Raw genomic sequence first — 20,693 nt, 5'->3', positions numbered from 1 at the left:
ACATCCAAATCAAATTAGGAATAAAAAGAGAGAATGGATATTTAGCATTATATTCCAGACAGGCTTCTACAATCATCAAAAATAATAATGAACAAAACACTGCAACAATAACACACTAACTAAATAAATGAATGAGATTTTGTCTCTTGCCATAAATAATTGTATGATTTAAAAAAATATATAAATAATGCAATAAGCTATTAAGTGGCTTATTAAAATATTCATATGTTGCAATAAATAAATATTCATGATCATACTCAAATATACTGGTTTCCCCAATATTTGTTATTTGTGAGTGTTATTTCTGTGCTCATTAGAGAACTGCATTGTTAGCAAACAGACAACATCAAACACTCTTGAAAAAAACACAGTAGAAGAGTCTAATGTTTAGATGTCTATGGAGAGCGTTCCCAATCAATCACTTATCAAATTGAAGTACGGAGCTGATATCTAGTGTTTATTCTGCACTCAAAAAGGGAGAAGCTTGACTTCATTTTGAGTAGTTTAAAAACATCCAAGCTAATCAATAAACCTAATCGATCACTCAGATGACTCTGGACGCCGGAGACATATTTCCCATTAGAATGACTTCAGTGTGGCATGACACCACAGCCGTCAGAAAGACCACACGAGCTCTGCAGATGTGATCACCAGACAGCCAGCCTGACAGACAGCTTCTTGATCTCTCCGCCATGTCGTTTAGACGGATGGCTCGGATTGGCCCAGCTCATTACCGCCTGACGTCTCCCCAGCAACACTGTCAAATAAATCTCCAGCGGCCCGCTGTCTGCCCCGCCCAGGTCGTGAATCACCATGACGATGAGGAGACGGACAGGTGGAGGTGTCTCTCTGGTCAAGGACTCCATACAGCATCCACTGCTAAAACTCTGATCTATCAATATTAGGGCTTATGGATTTCTCAAGTTTAAGTGATACTCATTTTGATGAACCGGTATGATTTCTTAAATCTCAAGATCTTGAAAAACTTTCATGAACTCATCTCAACCAGTGTTGCTAACACTATCTATCTATCTATCTATCTATCTATCTATCTATCTATCTATCTATCTATCTATCTATCTATCTATCGTCTGTCTGTCTGTCTGTCTATCTGTCTATCGTCTGTCTGTCTATCTATCTATCTATCTATCTATCTATCTATCTATCTATCTATCTGTCTATCTATCTATCTATCTATCTATCTATCTATCTATCTATCTATATATCTATCTATCTATCTATCTGTCTGTCTGTCTGTCTGTCTGTCTGTCTGGCGTCTGTCTGTCTGTCTATCTATCTATCTATCTATCTATCTGTCTGTCTGTCTATCGTCTGTCTGTCTAACTATCTGTCTATCTGTCTATCGTCTGTCTGTCTGTCTATCTATCTGTCTGTCTGTCTGTCTAGCGTCTGTCTGTCTATCTATCTGTCTATCTGTCTATCGTCTGTATGTCTGTCTGTTTAGCGTCTGTCTGTCTAGCGTCTGTCTGTCTATCTATCTGTCTATCTGTCTATCGTCTGTCTGTCTGTCTGTCTAGCGTCTGTCTGTCTATCGTCTGTCTGTCTATCTGTCTAGCGTCTGTCTATCATCTGTCTGTCTATTGTCTGTCTGTCTGTCTGTCTATCGTCTGTCTATCTATCTATCTATCTATCTATCTGTCTGTCTGTCTGTCTATTGTCTGTCTGTCTGTCTGTCTGTCTGTCTGTCTGTCTGTCTGTCTGTCTATCGTCTGTCTATCGTCTGTCTATCTATCTATCTATCTATCTATCTATCTATCTGTCTGTCTGTCTGTCTGTCTGTCGTCTGTCTGTCTGTCTGTCTGTCTGTCGTCTGTCTGTCTGTTGTCTGTTGTCTGTCTGTCTGTCTGTCGTCTGTCTGTCTGTCTGTCTGTGTGTGTGCGCGTGTGTTCTAAGTGTTTAGATGTGCTAAGTGTCTTGTGTGCTTGGTAACTACTAGTGTGAATTTAAGCCATTAAAAAGAGTCATTCAGGTGTAAAATATATAAAATATAAAATATTAATAATAAAAAAGTCAAAATATATTTTACATAAAAAATTTAAATGAAACAGAAAAAAAAAATATTAATAAAAGCTGTGTAGACAGATTAAAATGTACTGTGCCTGATATAAACCCAAATGAAATTACATTGAATCAAATCAAAATTGGAACTGAATTGAATCGACAACAGGAGCGCCAGCTCTCTGATATTATATTTTACTCCTTAACCCTTGTATACTGTTCATGTTTGTATTTAGATGTGCTAAGTGTCTTGAGTGTTTGGTAACTAGTGTGACTTTCAGCCATTAAAAGAAAGGAGTCATTCAGGTACTAAATATATGAACCTGTAGGACATCAGAATTGTTGAACGTTCAGGGATTCATGAAAGTGTTCAGGGTTAAGATTTTAAAACACTGTAAAAGACGTCAGCGTTTAGGTTGTTTCTCTTAAACAGCAATGAAATTAAAGAGCGCTGTGGGAAATGCTAGACATTGTTTCTGGGTGAAGAGTTTAAGGGCGTTCAAGAAGTGTTTGATGTGGAGATTGTCACTACAGATGAAGAAGATGATGTGAGCAGCGTTACGCACTTAGACAAGGTTATTTGACTTTCCACAGCTGTCAGTCAGACTGCAGTAATTGTCTAATGCTCATGGTGACGGGCAGCTGTTTGGATCTGACCGCTGCTCGGCACTGATCTCTGAAACACCAGTCTGTCTGGAGTCAAAACACATCTGAGCTCAAATACTGCCAAAGATATACCTTCTGGTTTGTGGGGTCACTTACAGACGACCGAAACGCATCTACTGGAGATGTTCAAATACAAGACAACAGCTGTAGAACAGTCCATCAGCTCAGACTGGACCAATGGGACTGACTTGACCTGCAACACATTCAAATGTGTTTGCCAGGGTTTTTAAAGATAACTAAAATTACATGCATAAAAACACTTTACACTTGAAATAAAATGCTGTATTATGTTATAAAATTTTAACTGAAATAAATCAATTAAGAATAATTTTATACTAAAATAAAAGTGAAATAAAAAATGTATAATAACAAAAATGACAAAAAAGAATTGCAATTAAAAAATCCTAATATTAAACAATAAAATAAAAATAAATACTGATTCAAAATATTAATGATAACTTTATAAACATGTATAACAAACAAAATATAATGTCAAAAACATACCACAAAAATACTAAAACTAACTCAAATTAAAACAAAAACAGAACATCTAAAAGTTTAAAGAGCCACACAGATGGGAAATCAAAAATGACCTGTATTACAGTGTATGATGTAGCTGTCCATCAGTGTAAACAATGTGCAAAGTAATTAAATCAAAAAGTACACGATTTATAAAGTTATTGGCTTCTAAAGTAAGGAGTCGACTCTGAATCGCTGAAACGAGTCGTTATAGATTTCAAATCTTTTGCCCATCTCTATGTACGTCTCTAGGAACACTTTGCATAATAATCTCCGCCTACCGTCTTGAGAGAAACGAACTCTGACCTGCCCCACCCCCACACACACAGACGCTCTGTTTGGTGTGATAGCATCATGTTGAGGAGACAGTGTGTTTTTAATTGTAAAGGCAAGTTTGTTTTATTTTCACTGCCAAAGAATGAAGATCAGAAGAACCAATGGCTAAAATTCATTTTTACCACAATACTAGAGCAGTACAACAAATCCCTTTTGTTGTGTTCACAACATTTCAGTGATGACTGCTTTTCTAATCTCGGTGAGTACAAGGCGGGATTTTCAAAGCGTTTGGCCATAAAAGAGGATTCATTACCAACTTTATTTAGACCAACAAGCATCTCCGAATCACAACGCGAACTATGATTATGAAGTTATGTGTCTGTTTTCTCCCAAGTGTCTTATCAGTATGTGTGCTGTCTGCAGCCTTTCTCTGCGCTGATCTTCATTTACAAACACGTCATTAAAATGAAGTGTAACTCCGTGAATACTCAACGAAGAGACATGAGAGAGATATCTATAGAAAGCTTGACATGTCTACTTTAAAACTAAACAAGTGCTGCCGAAAACAGATATTCTGTGATAAAGTAATCCATATGAAAACAACGCGATGTCTGTTTTTCACGTCTCCCTTCATTATATCTAATGTGACCATGCCCCCGCGCTGAACACAGCTTGAATACGCACACACAGAAGAAAAAGCAGCGAGACTGTTCAAGTTTTTTATTTTACTGTTTGCTTCGCGATGAGAGGAATAAGACATAATTCACCCCAAAAAGATGCTAACGCATTGTTTACCGTGGAGGTGTGTGCGGAACAACCAATCAAACCTGACTATGTTAGTTGACCAATCAGAACACAGTATGCTACCGAAAGGTGGGGTTTAAGGAAACTGAATCTTTTGAACAGCTTCGCGCGAACCGTTTGGGGATCTCTGAGAATCGAGGTAATTTTAAAATGATATTTTGACAAAATGACAATGTTTTTTAACCTTGGATGGATTTAAACCTGTTGTACAGGACTTATAAACAGTGATAGGAAGCTTAGAATTTTCATCTTACTGGCTCTTTAAATAATATAAAAACAACAAAGTTATTAAACATTACAACAAAATTATTAAAACAAACTAAAAATCTCAATGAAAACTATACAGATACATGTTTAAAAAATTACTAAAGCATAAACAAAATTTGAAAACTTTAAAAAAGTAAAAATAAATAAAAAATAGACATATAAAAAAAACGAATAAAAATGACAGAAACACACAGAAAAATAAGTAAAACTAACTAAAATTTAAATTAAAGCAAAATGATTTAGACATTAAACAAATAATAAAAATGTCAGAAATACACAAGAAAATTAATAAAACTTTAAAATAAAAAATAGAAATGTATTCAAAATATGAAAAATTGTAATAGTTATAGTATTATCTCGACAACACTAAAACAACACACACACACACACATGCAGAAAATAAATGAGAACACTGTGTAAAATCTCTTTCTGATGTAAATGTCAGTGGTGTTTGTCAGTGTGGAGATGTTCTGCATGGATCACTGGCATCAGGAAGAAAGTCCGATCACTTAGAAAAGCAACAGCACAAGTTTGTAGCACAAACACGTAATACGTGCGGGTTTACTGCAGTCATTAACTGTGAGCATGAATGTTTGCTGTATAATTAAAGCTCTAATTAACGCAGGTCAAAGGAAAATCCCAGGGTTTGAACAAAGAGACATTTCTCCTGGTTCAGAGTCAGATGCTATTGTTGAATTAAATGGTACAGTGGTTAAAAGGCTCACCATGGTAACATTAAAGCAGAGCCACTGCTTTCCACACAAGAAAACGCCATTTATCCTCCAAACATCTGTCACATCTGTTAATGTCAAAATCAGACTCAAATACATGCACAATAAACACAACCCAACATTCAACTTGAGACACCTCAGCATGTCTTCAAGACGGGACACTGCAAAACTGAACACCTTGTAACCAGCAAAATGCTTAAAAATGTCCCAAAACCAAGCACAAATCTAATCAAATTAAATTAAAATATGAAATATAATAGGTATAAATAAACAGAAACAAACTAAAAATGCAATATGGTAAGTAACTAAAAACACACAAAAAATATGAATGGTCTGAACACTAGACAGAAATGCATATAAATTGTACTAATAATTCACAAGTTATTGTTATTTATTATTATTATTTTTTTTAAGAAATTATTTTTTTTCAGCAAATATGCACTCAATTTGTCTAAAGTGTCAGTAAAGACATATATAATGTTACAAAAGATCTCTGTATCAAATAGACAAAACTCAGCTTTGCATCACAAGAGTAAACTATTTTACTATATATTAAAATATATCAATTAAAATGTTACAATATCTTAGTAATAATATTTCACAATATTACTGTCTTTACTTTATTTTTGATCAAACAGATCAAAGATTGGCACAAGAGACTTCTTTCAAAAACATAAACAATAAAAATTTTGAATGATAGTGTGCACATATATTATCCTTTAAATCTGATTAAATTGTGGTTCAAGTATTCATAAAGATGTGCTACAGTAAATCAGTTTGAATAAATTAGTTCTTATCAAATGAACAGAATTTTGGGACATTTTTGCTGCAAGTTTTTCCTTTCCTTTGCATTCATCACACAGTTGTTTGATAAGCATCAGTTCCTACAGATCCTAGATCATCTACACAGCATGAAGGTCACGTGTGAGCAGGAGGAGCGTGTGTGTGGTGTCTGAAGCACGATACATACTGTAGGACAGAGGAACGTCCAGATCAGCCTGCCATGACAGCTGCCCGAGATCATCTACAGAGTGCTGCGCTGCAAGACACAAACACACACATTAACACAGCTCTCGCATACAGCTGACGAACACACCTCACACACCAAACAGTCCTTTATATTCATTATCAACCATTTAAGCATCTGTTAAGCATCAAAAGTAGTGCTTAAGTTTTTTTTTTTTTTTTTTTTTTAATCAAATCAAAATATTGTTTAACTAAAAAAAAGTTGAACTTAATACTACTATTTACTAAGATTAACCAAAAAATAAAAAATGCATTACAAAATGTATAGACATATTTAAATAATAAATTAAAAAAGAGATAAGAAACACAACAAATTACTAAAAAGTTTACTAAAATTATAATGAAAACAGAAAATATAAAAATAAAAACTGATTAAAAATATTAATAAAAACCTAAACTGTATATGTAAAAAACATATACAAAAACTCATTAAAAATGCCAAAAATGTGAATATTAAATTAGTATTCAAATATGTAAAAAAAAAAAAAAAACCCATTTAATCCTATTTACTGCTGTAATGCAAAATAAACATAGTCTAAATAGATATTTGGCGACTGGTTCACATTTATTAAACGATAAGCTCAAAAGTAAAGTTGTTTCAGAAGCGAAGCTTATTAACATTTAAATGAATCATTTGAAAGGCAAACTTCAAAAAAATCATTCACAACAAGACCAGAATGATGCATTGAGAAAGTAAAGCGGCTCAGTTTTTGATTTCACGTTGACTTTAACAGGCTTTCAGCTAAAATCAGCGGAGAGTTTGAGGAGCAGATTGAGTCGCCTCTGGAGACATCTGTAAGGAAATTCAATCAGGTGGAATTAAACAGGGTGAAGATTAAGACCAAAGTGCATGAACCACAGGGCTTCAGAGCAAAAAATACTTAAGCAACTTATTAAACTTTTTCACCTTGAGAAAGCGCGACACGTGGGGATATTAACGATATTAACTATATCCACAAATCTGGCAGCAGAGTCACGCAATTAGCTCAATGGACAGATGATTCAACAAACTGATATCCTTTACTAGCCGAGCAAACCAAAGTGGTTATTTCTCATCAAAAAAATAACGTGTGATGTCACGATATTGTGATGAGGTCATTCATCTAAATGTTATTGCTTATGAATGTGGAAGCGGGTGGATTATGTTGTTGCAGTGTTAACAATCAGCCCGTGGTGCGCTGATTATGCCGCATTATGTGAGCTTTGGCGATTCACACAGGAGAGACAATGAGGAGCGGAGACACTTGGCAGCTGCTTTCTTTCAGACGAGCTTCCTCAGTCTGTTAATTAGCTTTAGGAAACATTATTATTGCACTGTCAACAGCTCAATCTCCCTCTAGGACATGTGCTCGGCAGATTAAACATTAATAAAAGACATACAGGGCTTTTATTCTGGAGGTGAGTATTGAAAAGTGAAGACATTAATATAAACAGTTTCAAAAAGTATTGAGCATGGAAAATGTTACTTATGTTATCAAACAGTGTAACATCAATTAAAACTACACTACAACTACAATTTGTTTTAATTTCAGTAACTTTTTGTGACTTTAGTAAAAACAAACAAACAAACAAAAAAAATTCACCTCAAAACCTAAAAAATACAAATGAACAAAGTATTTTGTTCAAATAATTTAATAATAATACATAAACAAATGACAGCTATATAGAACTGTAAGAAAACGAATAAAATGTTTTAAAATCTAAAATCAAATTAAAATTAAAGATAAAAATAAAAGATAATTTAATATAATAATAAATCACCTTAAATTACATCTACATTTTAAAATTTATATTTCTTTAATAATAATAATTTCTAGTACATTTTCTGAAACCTTTGTTTAAAAAAAATCAAAATACACCAAACCCTAAAACCCAACCTTAAATAAAAATAAGAAATATTGAAAAATATATATATACAGATATAAATTAAAGCTACATAACTCTTCTATTGAAAATATATTTAACATGTATATTATTTCTTTGAAGGCAAAGTTGAATTTCCACCATCATTACTCAGTCTCAAGAAACATGTCTGATTATTCTCAGTGTTTTTGTTGTTGTGTGATTACCTTTCAGATGGCTCCTGCCGAGCGTCACAAAGCCAGAGGAAATAAAGTTATGAATGTCTTGACCACTGCGGAAGTTTTCTTTTCCATAATGCCCTGCAAAAACAGACACAGCAAGTGTTATTAATGAAAACATTATCACTTTGTTGACATATTAGAGTTGACAGATTGTTCAGAGATTTTGAATCTCTTTTTATCACTCCAGAAATCAGAAAACATCAACTATTTAACAATAAATCTATTTTCAACATGTTTTTAGGAATGAAACATAATATAAATCAGGTGAATGGGGGAAATGTTCGAATGCTTTGGAACTGAACTGTTTGGTGTATTACTTTTTCATTTCATTTCCTGTCAGATGTCCTGTTTCACTGTATAACACTTGCAATATATTTTACGAGTCAGCAGAAAACACAATAAAAGGATGTGAAGTATAAACCAGGCGAATGATATATTAACAAACACCTCTGTACAAACCTTCAAAATATAGATAGGTTTGATCTATGTAAGTGCTGCTGAAGTGAAATAGATTACACTACAAGTAACATTTTCTTTCCTCTAGTTTTGAAAAGTTACAAGTTACAGAAGCAAAATCTCAAAATTGAGCAGTGCATAAAAACCACTGGTTTTGCCTGTAATATCTTGCCTTAATTACCCTTTATACCCCACATCTATCACATCACGGCCTTGATTTCATGCGGTTATTGAGAAGTAATCTCAGCCAGCATGCCATAGAAGGCACTCAGAGATGGAGGTCAAGATAGGGTGCTGCGTTAAGTTTTAATGGGGCAGAGGTTTTAGAGGTCACTACAACACTCTCAACATACACACCAACGCTCTCATCTCATATTCAAGCCTTGCTGAGGACACTGGAAAACCTTCACCGTCTTCCTCTGGCAGGTGAATCTTTAGCCATCTAATTGGACAGGACCAGAGCTGCTGACCTCAAGGTCATGGGACGGGAGGGTTGAGAGGTTTATGTGTCACTGTCATCTAAAGCTGAAGTGTTTAAACCTATAAAACTACTGTATCAAGTTTGATATGCAAATCTCTGAGGTCCCAAAAGGATCAACATGATCAAAACTTTGGTGAAAAACCTCCTGCACACAATCTACTACAATCCATTGTGATGTCACTCACAGATGATTGTGACGAATGCTGTGAAATATGGAGGAAGTCGTTAAAAGCACTGCTAAAGACAGCTGCCAGTCTGATAGATGTATTTGAATGAACAGACAGTTTAACCCGGTTCTCCTTATATGTGAACTTAACCTACATTAAACACTTCTCTTACAGATAGCTACAGACCTGTAGACCTCTCTCCTTCCATTCACAGCAAAAACCCTCTAAAGAGTTGTTTTCAACCAGATATCACGGTTTCTTTTGCAGAACAACAAACTGGACGCTAACCAGCCATGTTTCAGGAGTGGCCATTAAACGGAGACTGCACTACTGTCCTGCGGATTGCAAAAGCTGATTCCAAATCATCAGTTCTTATTATGCTGGATCTATCTGCTGCTTTTGACACTGTCAATCATCAGATCCTTGTGTTTGCCCTCTCATCACTGGGCATCACAGGGATTCCACTTCACTGTTTTGAATCCTATATTACTGATAGGACTTTCAGGATGGCTTGGGGAAGGGATGTATCCAAAGCACATCTACTTGTCACTGGGGTTCCTCAGGGATCAGTTCTTGGACCCCTCCTCTTCTCTATACACACACACAACACCACTGGGTCCCATCATACAGGCACATGGCTATCACTTCTATGCTGATGACACACAGCTCTATCTTTCATTTTAACCAGATGATCCAATGGTAGCTGCACAGATTTCAGGCTGCCTGGCGGACATCTCAGCTTGGATGAAAGAATATCACTTACAGCTCAACCTGGCAAGGACTGAGCTTCTTGTCTTCACTGCCACTCCAACTCTACAATATGATTTCTCCATCCAGCTAGTCTCTTCTACAATTACCCCATCAACTTCGGTGAGAAATCTTGGTGTAACCTTTGATGACCAGCTGACCTTCAAAAACCATATTGAAAAGACTGCTCGATCTTGCAGGTTTGCATTGCACAACATCAGAAAGATCAGGCCCTTTCTAACAGAGCAGGCTGCACAACTTCTTGTCCAGGCCCTTGTCATTTCTTGGCTGGATTACTGCAATGCTCTTCTGGCTGGACTTCCATCAAGTACAATCAAACCTCTAAAAATGATTCAGAAATCAGCGGCACAACTGGTCTTCAATGAACCCAAAAGAGCCAATGTTACACCTCTCTTTATCTACTTGCACTGGATACCGGTTGCGGCTCGCATCAAGTTCAAGTAATTGATGCTTGCATATAGAACAGCCACAGGCTTAGCACCCCCTTATTCCCACTCACTATAATGAATTTACATCACCTCCAGAAGTCTGAGATCTGCTTGTGAGCGACACCTCGTGGTACCATAACAGAGAGGCTCAAAATCACTTTCCAGAACATTCTCCTTCACCATTCCTGGCTGGTGGAATGATCTTCCCACCCCTATCCATAATACTGAATCCCTGAGAATTTTCAAGCGAAATCTGAAAACTCATCGCTTTCAAAAAGCATTTTAGTTTCTGAATAAATAAAAGAATAAATAACTAAATATATACATTTCTGACTATCATTTCATACGTCAAACTTTACAGGCTAACGTTATGACACTATGCCATTTTCCAGGATTAAGTGAGGTTGAATAAATAAACCATTTGAACGAACTGATTCAATAACATGAATCAAACTTCTCAAAGCTAGTGAAAAATGCTTTTCATAAGTGGAAAGTCACTCTTCATGCCTTTTACTCAATTCAAAGGAAAACCTAAAGACACACACACACACACACACACACACACACACACACAAAGAGAGATGCACAGACATGTTATTGCTCCATAAATCAATTGCATCCTGTGAAATTGTGTTGAAATATTTCTTGGTGAAGTTTTGAGGTAGAACTGAAAACGGTCAACACTAACAGCAAACAAGAGAGAGAGAGAGAGAGAGAGAGAGAGATTCAGTCTCTAATGTTGTCAAAAATGCCCTAATTTCAGGCGGTCTCTGATTTTGAGTCCTATATTCCCATTTTATGTTATTTATGGCAGACGAAAGACCATGCAGTGCTTTTTATATGGTAGCCACCATATGCGTCATGAAACATTAGCATCTTTGCTGTTTCATTAATACTATCCATGTTTTTATCTCCAAAATATCCATAGCAGAACAAAAAATGGATACAAATACATTGATGGCTCATATTGATATCTCAGATCTTGACTGCAGATTTATTCATGCAAGATATTTCAATCAGACATAATGAATCACAGGGCAGTGTGGACAATCAATACCCAAGTGTCCCTTTCTACATGAAATTAAACGCACGGGTGTCAAGATGATCCGGAGACAGTCAAACCAGAGATCAGATTGCATTAAGAAACTCGTAATGAGAATAGCAGATGGGACCATTTGCCATCTTCATTACTCTGTCTCTCTCTTTATATTTTCCTCACAGTGGCTGATCTGTCCATCACTGTGATTTTGGTACATTGCTGCGTGATGAAAGTTAATATTTAATAACAGTCTTTTATTAAAACAAGACCTTGTTAAACCATATTGTCTAATCAAACTGAGTAAAACTGAGCGAACATGCATGCTAATGTTTAATCTGAGAGATCTGCTTCATTTTAGCTCGTGATGCGCATCAAATCTTCATGTCCTGGATTAGAGGTTAAAGAGCCTGAAGCAAGTTTAAAGAGGCCATATCCAACAATTTTACCATCTCATATTCTAATCTTGTTTCCATTAATAAAGCCAGTACAAAAACATCCTCATTTAAGTATTTGACGACCATTTTCCATTCTATGACAGAATTAAACAGGCTTTTTTGTTACTGTACCTCTAACGTAACAAAACATTTTCTCCTCTCTTTGGAGTGTTGTAAGATCTTGGTGCACAAAGAAGATATGTGAAGTTGCAAAGACTAAAGTATTAAATCCAAAGAGATATTCTTAAGTAATGCCACCCAAATGTTCACGCAAAGAAAGAAGGCGTGGTTTCAGTAACACACTTAGTGTTGAAGCAGTCATGTCAGGGAGATGTGTGTGTATCTAGGAGAAAGCAAAAGCACTTTATTTAGACTTCAGAAAGTAGATGCATTTAGGCATCTACGATTACTTTCAACAGAACAGCATTTTATGGACGACTGTTTCGTGAACCTAGGAGAAGAGGTCATTCTGACTTTGCTACGATAATCTAATGCTTCTGAATCAGCTTCTGTAAGTATGTTTTGTTATTAGTTTCAGTATTTGCTATTGATTGTTCAGATGTGGGGTTTTATGCATTGTGTGTGTGTGTGTGTGTGTGAGACAGAAGGTCACACAGTGGAGTCAGTTGTCTTAACCGTCCTGGCTTGTGTTCTACAAACACATATGAGCTTCATCAATGTGTCTGTTACACTCGAGCTTGAACTGATGGTAAAACTAAAGACATTATTAGCTGTCTTTACATTTTTTTGAAAGATGAAGCTTGCGATTATGGAAAGGGGTGTTACATTTCCGGCAAGTGTTTGCGGTGTTTGGCCAATCACAATGCACTGGGTCAGTTCGCCAATCAGAGCAGACTCCACTTGTCGGAAGGAGGGGTTTTGTAGAAAATTACGCGTTTGAGAGGAGGGGCATATACCTACAATAATGTACAGTATTCGATAAATAATGTTATTTATTTAATTGTATTTTTTTACATTAAAGCATGTCAACATATTTTGTTACACCAAATACACAAAATAATTAGAGGTGCTCCGATCACGATCGGCCGATCGTTATGCGTATCTCCTCAGTAAAGCCGGTTTTCTAATCAGCGGTTAATTCCATCAGCTGCGTGATTTCACATAGAGCAGCTGTTACTACACAGAGCCATTGTTAATAGAGAAGATGCGCAAATCACGTTAATTTTCAGCGTTTATTGGCCCATCTTCTCAGTTAACAACGGCTCTGTGTAGTAACAGCTGCTCTATGTGAAATCACGCACCTGATGGAATTAACCGCTGATTAGAAAACCGGCTTTACTGACGAGATGCGCATTAACGATCGGCCGATCATGATCGGAGCACCCCTAAAAATAATGATCGTTAACCCTCTGGAGTCGCATTATGAGGCATCTTCTCCTGATAACCCAGAAAAGAACTTAAATTACACTTTCAGTTTTGATCGTACAGATAAGAGCAATACATCAATCGAATCTGTAAAGGGTCTACCTTTATTTGTAAAAGTAAATAGCAGGTGCTAACCTCTGCAAACTGATTTCTCATTTTTAAGTAATGAAATCAACAGAACATGAAACCCAGAAAGAAAAACACAATATTTCCCATGTGAAACGTGAAAAACTCAGTGTTATTATAACAATCCAATCAGCTACTTTAACATTTGTACAGTAACTGCAAGCATAAATTCAATTTGATTCAGTGATTCCTGGAATCAAGTCGGTCCCAAAACACTATTTTAAATAGGCATATACAGTAATGTGCTCACAACAGAAATAATTATATGCTATAAATCAGTGAATATGAGGTCTTAGACCGTATCATGTGATGATCAGAAGGAGAAAGGAAATCTAATACAGCATGTCCTTCCACCATTAAAAAGCTATTTAAACTCAGCTAGGGGTCATAAAGGGACTATGAATGCAAAAGCCTAATTCAATTTATATACCTTGGCACCAATAACAACACTTTCTCCTAGTTGACCAATATAAACACATGCATTATAATTGCATAATGACTTGAAAAACATATTTTGGTTTGTTTATAAATATGTAAACATGGTTTTAACATTTAAATGAATGTCAGTGTTATATTCATACATTTAGCTCTTCTTAAAGAGCTCTTCTGATTAAAATGAATGTATCGATTATATACATAAATTATAACAGGACTAACCCAAACCCTAATGGACAGAGGAGAGCCATTGAAGAAAAAGAGGTCACGGAGGTTAACCAAACACAGGGATGGACTTCCAGAGAAATGAAAGACAATCTCTGCACAGGAAATCAATAAGAGAGTCAAAAGAGATTGAATTTCTTTCAGCCAATTAATCAGACGAGCAAACATTCAAATTTCTTTCAGTTTGAAAGCTTTTTATAAACTATGTGCCCTATTTAAAGGCATTTAATCAATCAAAACAGACGTTTTATGGATCACAGGAGCACTTTGTCACCAACTCTCAGGAGATGAGAAGATCAAACACAGCAGCATTCCTCTGATGCAGTCACACACACACACACACACACACACACACACACACACACACACACACACATGTTAAGGAAGGATAAGATGACATAAGGTGCCCCCTTAAGAACAATGTTCATTTATTTTAAATTGTAACATATTTAGCTATACAGTATGAGTTTAGCATGTGCAGAATGACGATTTGACCCCTTTCACACAGACAGTCTTTACTGGTAAATTAAACCATTAAGTGATCATGTGTGAACAGGACTTTTTAAAAAATACCATTCAATTTGTTCTGCCAATTTACTGGTTTGAGAAGTAATAACATTAACAGTAAATTACCAGTAATCTGCTCTGTTTGAACACAGATTATCAGTATAAGCAGGCACGAGTTCAGAACACGTCTACTCTAGGCCAATCGTAACATTCGAACACATATGACACATTTACTCCACGCTGTTTATGGATGTCAAAGAAATGTCTAAAGTCGTCTAATAGGATGGCTCTGGGCCAAAAGCCACTGCGTGAATGTGAACATTTGACACAAAAATGTAAAACATCAACAAAAACACTGACCGCGTTTACCCCTTCATGTCTACAAACACAACACCGGGAGTCACAGTTGTCTATAAGTCATTTCCAGTTAATGATATCACAGAATTTACTGTTATTTTTTTATTGATGTGTGGTTAGGTTGCGAGCTCACTCGACTAAAAGTGTTGCATCCTCCTGTGTGTTGGCTCATGGCACCTCACCGACAGACATTTGTAGAGCTGTGGGCCTGTTCACTAGGTTCTTTAGCCTTTGTGTTGAACTGGTCTCCCACTGTGTTCTCACCTCAACGGTATAGCCTCAGTGACCGTGACAGACTTTCTGCTATTTCCCAAGTGGGTTGAAAGCACCTCTAAATCTTCCATATGCACCTAAACAGGTGTCTATATGTGTAAGTGTTTCTGAAACCTCCTTTGGGAAGGATGGGGCTTCTGCAATGTTCCTGTTTGAAGTGGAACGTGTACGTTTTCCCAGTATTATTTAATCTCACTTAGTTTAAGTGTTTTCTTGTAGCGAGCCTTGGGTTATACCTAGAGGAGCACAGGATGTTTGCACAGGACACTGGAAGGGGCAGCATCCATAGCGCTTTGGTAGGGATTCCCAATTTGTCAGTCACTGACGTGACGTCAAGAATGACAGACTGAAAGGGAACGTCTCGGTTACATATTGTAAACCTTGCTCCCTGAAGGAGGGAATGGAGACATCATGTCCCATTGCCACAGCTGCTGTACTACCGCTGAGCGGCCATGTCACCGGCTTGGCTCCTCAGTGAAAACCTTTCCAGCTAGCACACAAAATACCAGTTTTATGATTTATTGGTACTTTACTTTTATATCACAAGCTGCATGCTCACAAGTTTCTTTTGCACTTTAGTGAAATGATATACAGCGTGCGATGACACTTTTGCATGTGCAATTGAAGAGTTTGTGCAAAAAACATAGTATGTCTGACAGGACAAGATAGTTTGTTTTTCTGAGATGAGAGATTTCTTATTTCATAAGTTACAAAAATTAGGATAAAATAATGAGACTGTCATTAAGCCTGACAACATCTCATCTGAACACAGATACTATAATCGGGACAGCATGTTTTTCTCAGACAGTCTTTACTTAAACTGCAAAAAAATAATTGTTATTATTATTATTACTATTATTATTATTAAATACATAAAAAAATAAAATTGTTAACTATTTATTATTACAATTTAGTATTATTATTTATTAAACAAATTTTTTAATTACAAATTATTTTTATATTATATATATATATATATATATATATATATATATATATATATATATATATATATATATATATATATATATATATATATATATATATATATACACAATTAAATATATTTTCTTTTCATATTGTGATTGCATGAATTTAACTAATATGGTTTCTATTCAGTACATTATTTTATTTAGTATAAGTTAAAAATATATGACTGGGACATGAAAATATACTACATAGTGGAAATGACCCAGATTCAGTTAGCATCTGACATTAAAGCCATCAAACGGTTTGTTTATCAGTAATTCATTGCTGTCTTTTCCCAAGCTTTAATTAAACTACAGGACAGACTTTATAAATTCCGCTCTCAATGTTTGAGTCATGAATGCTTCAGCGAGTGAATAAACTTTAAACTCACTCAGACAAACACTAACATTCAGCGCTAATCCCAGCAGCTGACCTCATTCAAATACAGTTGGATTTAGTTTATTCACAAGCATTTTGAATATTGGTGTACAACAAGCCAACCCACTGATTAGCTCAAAAACATAAAAGACAGTACATCTGCATTAATGCTAACTCTGAACTGGAGTCAGTGAAAGTGTGTTTTGCCGGCGCATCAGAGGAGCGTGTTTGACTTTTAAATATGAAACAACTCAATCAAGAATTGCTCAAACATATCGGCGCAAATAAACTCCTGAGTATATGCACACATCCACACACTTAAGCCTCTTTCACATTGAGATTCTAGATAATACAGGTATGTATGTGTCCCGGCAATTGTTCCTGGATCATTAGATTTTGGTTCATTCACAGTGCCAGTAATCTGTGCATGTGTTCACACACAACCCGTAAAGTTCCAGTAATGACATGTGACATCAAGATGTGACGTGTAATGTATGAGTCGAAAATGCTAGGCACGTTACCTTTCATTAAAAAAATGGCGAATAATCTCAGCTTCAGTGCGGACAATGATGAGTTAACTGATCTCTGCTTCATTACAGTTTGCACATATTTTTTCATCGCGAATGTTGATCTACCTTCAAAACACCCAGTAAAAGAGTTGCACGATGAGATGTGTCATCACTTCGACAAACCCTTTATGCCATTGGTTCTGGTTTCGTTCAAACAAAGCTTGTTGAGTTCACACAGAAGGCAATCCAGCAATTTTCCGGGACCAATGTGCAGTGTAAAAGGCGCAATAGACAACTTTATATTTGCATTTATACGTTTGGTAGATGCATTTATCCAAAGCATACTGCATTGAAGGTATGCAGTTTATCAGATCATGCAATCTCTGGGAATGAAACCCATGATCTAATGCTGGGGTTAGGGTTAGGCACGTCAGCACAGTTATTCAGCACTGAATGGTAATGGTTGTCTGAGGTAAATGCTGTAAATTTACTCACTCACTGCATCATTCAGGACTCAAACCTTTAGAGCAGGGGTGGCCAAAAGTGCTTCAACCTTGATAAAAACTCACCGCCTGTGGCTTTCTTATAACACTTAGACCTTGATTAGCTTGTTCAGGTGTGTTTAATCAGGGTTGGACCAAAACTCTGCAGGACTGTAGTTGGCCATCCCTGCTTTGGTTGTCTTTTAAGGTTCTTTACCAGATCCAAATAAGACTTCAAACCAAATTATTTCGGATGTGAACATGCAGCACACCAGGCCAAATCATAGCCTTTTGCAATTTAAAAACATGAAGCCATATCACAATTTCAATTGCAGGCCTATTTAATTTAACATTTCATATCTTACTCATATTTGCCATTCATCAACTCTCAACCCCCATTTGCATTTGTGAAACCCTCCTCTACTGTATGAGGAACAGGTATACTCTTTTTAATTTGTAGACATATTAATAATCTCTTATTGAGAATAAACCATTGCCACGGTAATTTATTTTACATTTTTGGAACTTTCCAAAAAGAGTTCCATATTCATAAAAAAAAAGAAAAGAAAAAAAGAAAAAAGAATCCTTTTAGAACCACATTCATGTTCCATTTACATGGTAACATGGAAATTGTTATTCTAACGGTGACCTCCCAACAAATAAATAAATAAATACCACAGTAATAACATGGTACATTTGAGTTAGTTTGTAAAACATGGCATTTCCATTGAGAACACAGAAGTGCCGCCACCTACCGTGGTTGTTCTTGTTGTGCACTGGTGTGTAGTGGTTCTTGGATGTTCGTATAGGTGTGTTCTCTTTGGGTGAGGTGTCGATAGTGGCAATGTTTTCATGCTCGTACTGTGGTATGGGAACGGGTCCCTGCTGTCTCAAAATGTCCGCCAGTGCTCTGCAGGAAAAAAACAAAATGTCAATGATAATTGAACTGCTCTCAAAAAGACACCATCCATATTCAGCTCAGCTCTGAAATAAAGACTTGTTTAGTGTTTCATCCAGTTTAAAGATACAAACACATCAGTTCCCCCAAGAGGTTTAAGCCAATTTGCTCCTTTTATGCTATTGTTTCTGTTGTTTTCCCATTTGTAGAGGTTCTTGTCTCTTGTGACTGGCAATCCTTTTCTCTCTCTCTCTCACACACACACACACAACTTTAATTGTGCTCTGTGTTATAATGAACAGTGGAGGTTTAGTCTCTCAGGTTTTCGGGACCTTAGGCCTGCAAGCTCTACAGCAGCAAACAAAAGCCATTAATCAATGTTCCTCCTCAATATGGCATTAGAGCAACACACCCCACTCACACCAGCCTAATGGGATTCAAATTCTATTAATGTTTTTGCTCTTTGGCCCGAAGGACACGCTTTCTGACTAGAGACCCAACTGCCTCATGGATTTTCTGCGCAGCAGCAATCAGAGAGTCTGCTGGCTGGAGTTAATGGTGTTTTCTCAGTAATGCAGTTTTCGGAGCATGTGTAGTTATGTGGGGCTTCATCGGGCAAACTTTGTCATTCCAGACGGACTTTGTAACTTTGGGATAGTGTCGCCTTAGTGCTTAAAAAAAAGAAGTTGGAGACCAAAAGGATGATTAACTACAGTACATGTTTGCATGAGATCTGAGAGCTGTCAAGTAAAATAAAAGTAATGCAAAAATGCTACAGTAAAAATAAAAGTTCACTTACTCTGTATGGGGGAAAAAACATAACACATTTATCAAGGAATTTCATGTAATTTTACAACAAAACACTGTCAAATTCATCATGTTAATAAGTGAAAAACAACAAATCATCTTTGAATTTACCATGAAATTTACTTTTCCAGAATGGGGCTTCAAATTTTCACTCCAAATGAACTTTGTAACTTCAGGATAGTGTTTCTTTTCATGGTAAAATACCAAAATGTTGCAGGTTCTTTATTCATGTTTGCACATATTAAATCTCTGGTGTAAAGATGCACCTGGTTTCATCTGTTTCTGGTTTAAAATGGTTATAATGTGCAAAGAACAAATTAATTCATACAGTATGTCAATAAGATCTGAGAGCTGAAAGATTATCATAATTGTAATATTAAACGACTGTAAATATACTGTGGTAAGAGCTCCCTTACTCTATACAATGAAAACACATTTCATTTTATGTAATTTTACCACAAAATACAGTTTTTGTAAGTGAAAATGAACAAGTAATCTTATAATATACAGTAAATAACCATACAAATGACACACCCAGAATGGGAGCTTAATTTTTTCACTTCAGATGAACTTTTGATGCATTTGATGTAATTTTTGGATGGTGTTATTAAAGATTAAAACTGGTGACCAAAATAGTGTAGGTTTCTCATTCATATTGAATACACCGGTACATCAGTTTTGAAGTACATGCTGGTTTTAACTGGTTGGAATGTGCAAAGCATGAGATCTGTGAGCTACACTGTAAACATTATTGTAAATTTAGGGCGGATCTGGAGACTCGGGAGGCAATGGTGGATCCTCCATGGCCTTAGCTGGCTCGGCCATGGGCATATAGCGAGCTCTGGGGCCATCTGGAGATTAGCCCTCCCTGGGCTTAACTACGGATCAGGAGCCCGCCCTGGGTTTAACGGGGAAACAGAAGCCCATCCCGGGTTTAACGGGGAAACAGAAGCCCATCCTGGGTTTAACGGGGAAACAGAAGCCCATCCTGGGCTTAACGGGGAAACAGAAGCCCATCCTGGGCTTGACTTGGGAATCCATCCTGGGCTTGACTCAGGAACAGGAGCCCCTTCTGGGCTGAACTGGGGATTGGGAGCCCTCCATGGGCTATACTCGGGTACAGGAGCCTTTCCTGGGCTGGACTGGGGATTGGGAACTACCAGTTAAACACATGAC

At 36.4% G+C, this 20,693-nt stretch overlaps 1 protein-coding gene across 2 annotated transcripts in view; it reads right to left on the bottom strand.

Annotated features, from left to right (window-relative positions):
- Positions 1 to 20,693, bottom strand: part of LOC127941710 (protein shisa-6-like) — an 80,205-nt gene that overhangs the window by 47,455 nt on the left and 12,057 nt on the right. For both annotated transcript variants that reach the window (XM_052537068.1, XM_052537077.1), the window contains exons 3-5: positions 18,568 to 18,722; positions 8,378 to 8,470; positions 6,253 to 6,321 (exon numbers count right to left, since the gene is read on the bottom strand). In XM_052537068.1, coding sequence (XP_052393028.1) covers positions 6,253 to 6,321; positions 8,378 to 8,470; positions 18,568 to 18,722 — 317 coding nt within the window. The remainder of the gene's footprint in view (positions 1 to 6,252; positions 6,322 to 8,377; positions 8,471 to 18,567; positions 18,723 to 20,693) is intronic.

Source organism: Carassius gibelio, chromosome A3 (genome assembly GCF_023724105.1).
Source record: "Carassius gibelio isolate Cgi1373 ecotype wild population from Czech Republic chromosome A3, carGib1.2-hapl.c, whole genome shotgun sequence".
Classification (NCBI taxonomy): Eukaryota; Metazoa; Chordata; class Actinopteri; order Cypriniformes; family Cyprinidae; genus Carassius; species Carassius gibelio.
The sequence above is the reverse complement of the archived record's forward strand: the minus strand, read 5'-3'. Positions and strand labels throughout refer to the sequence as shown.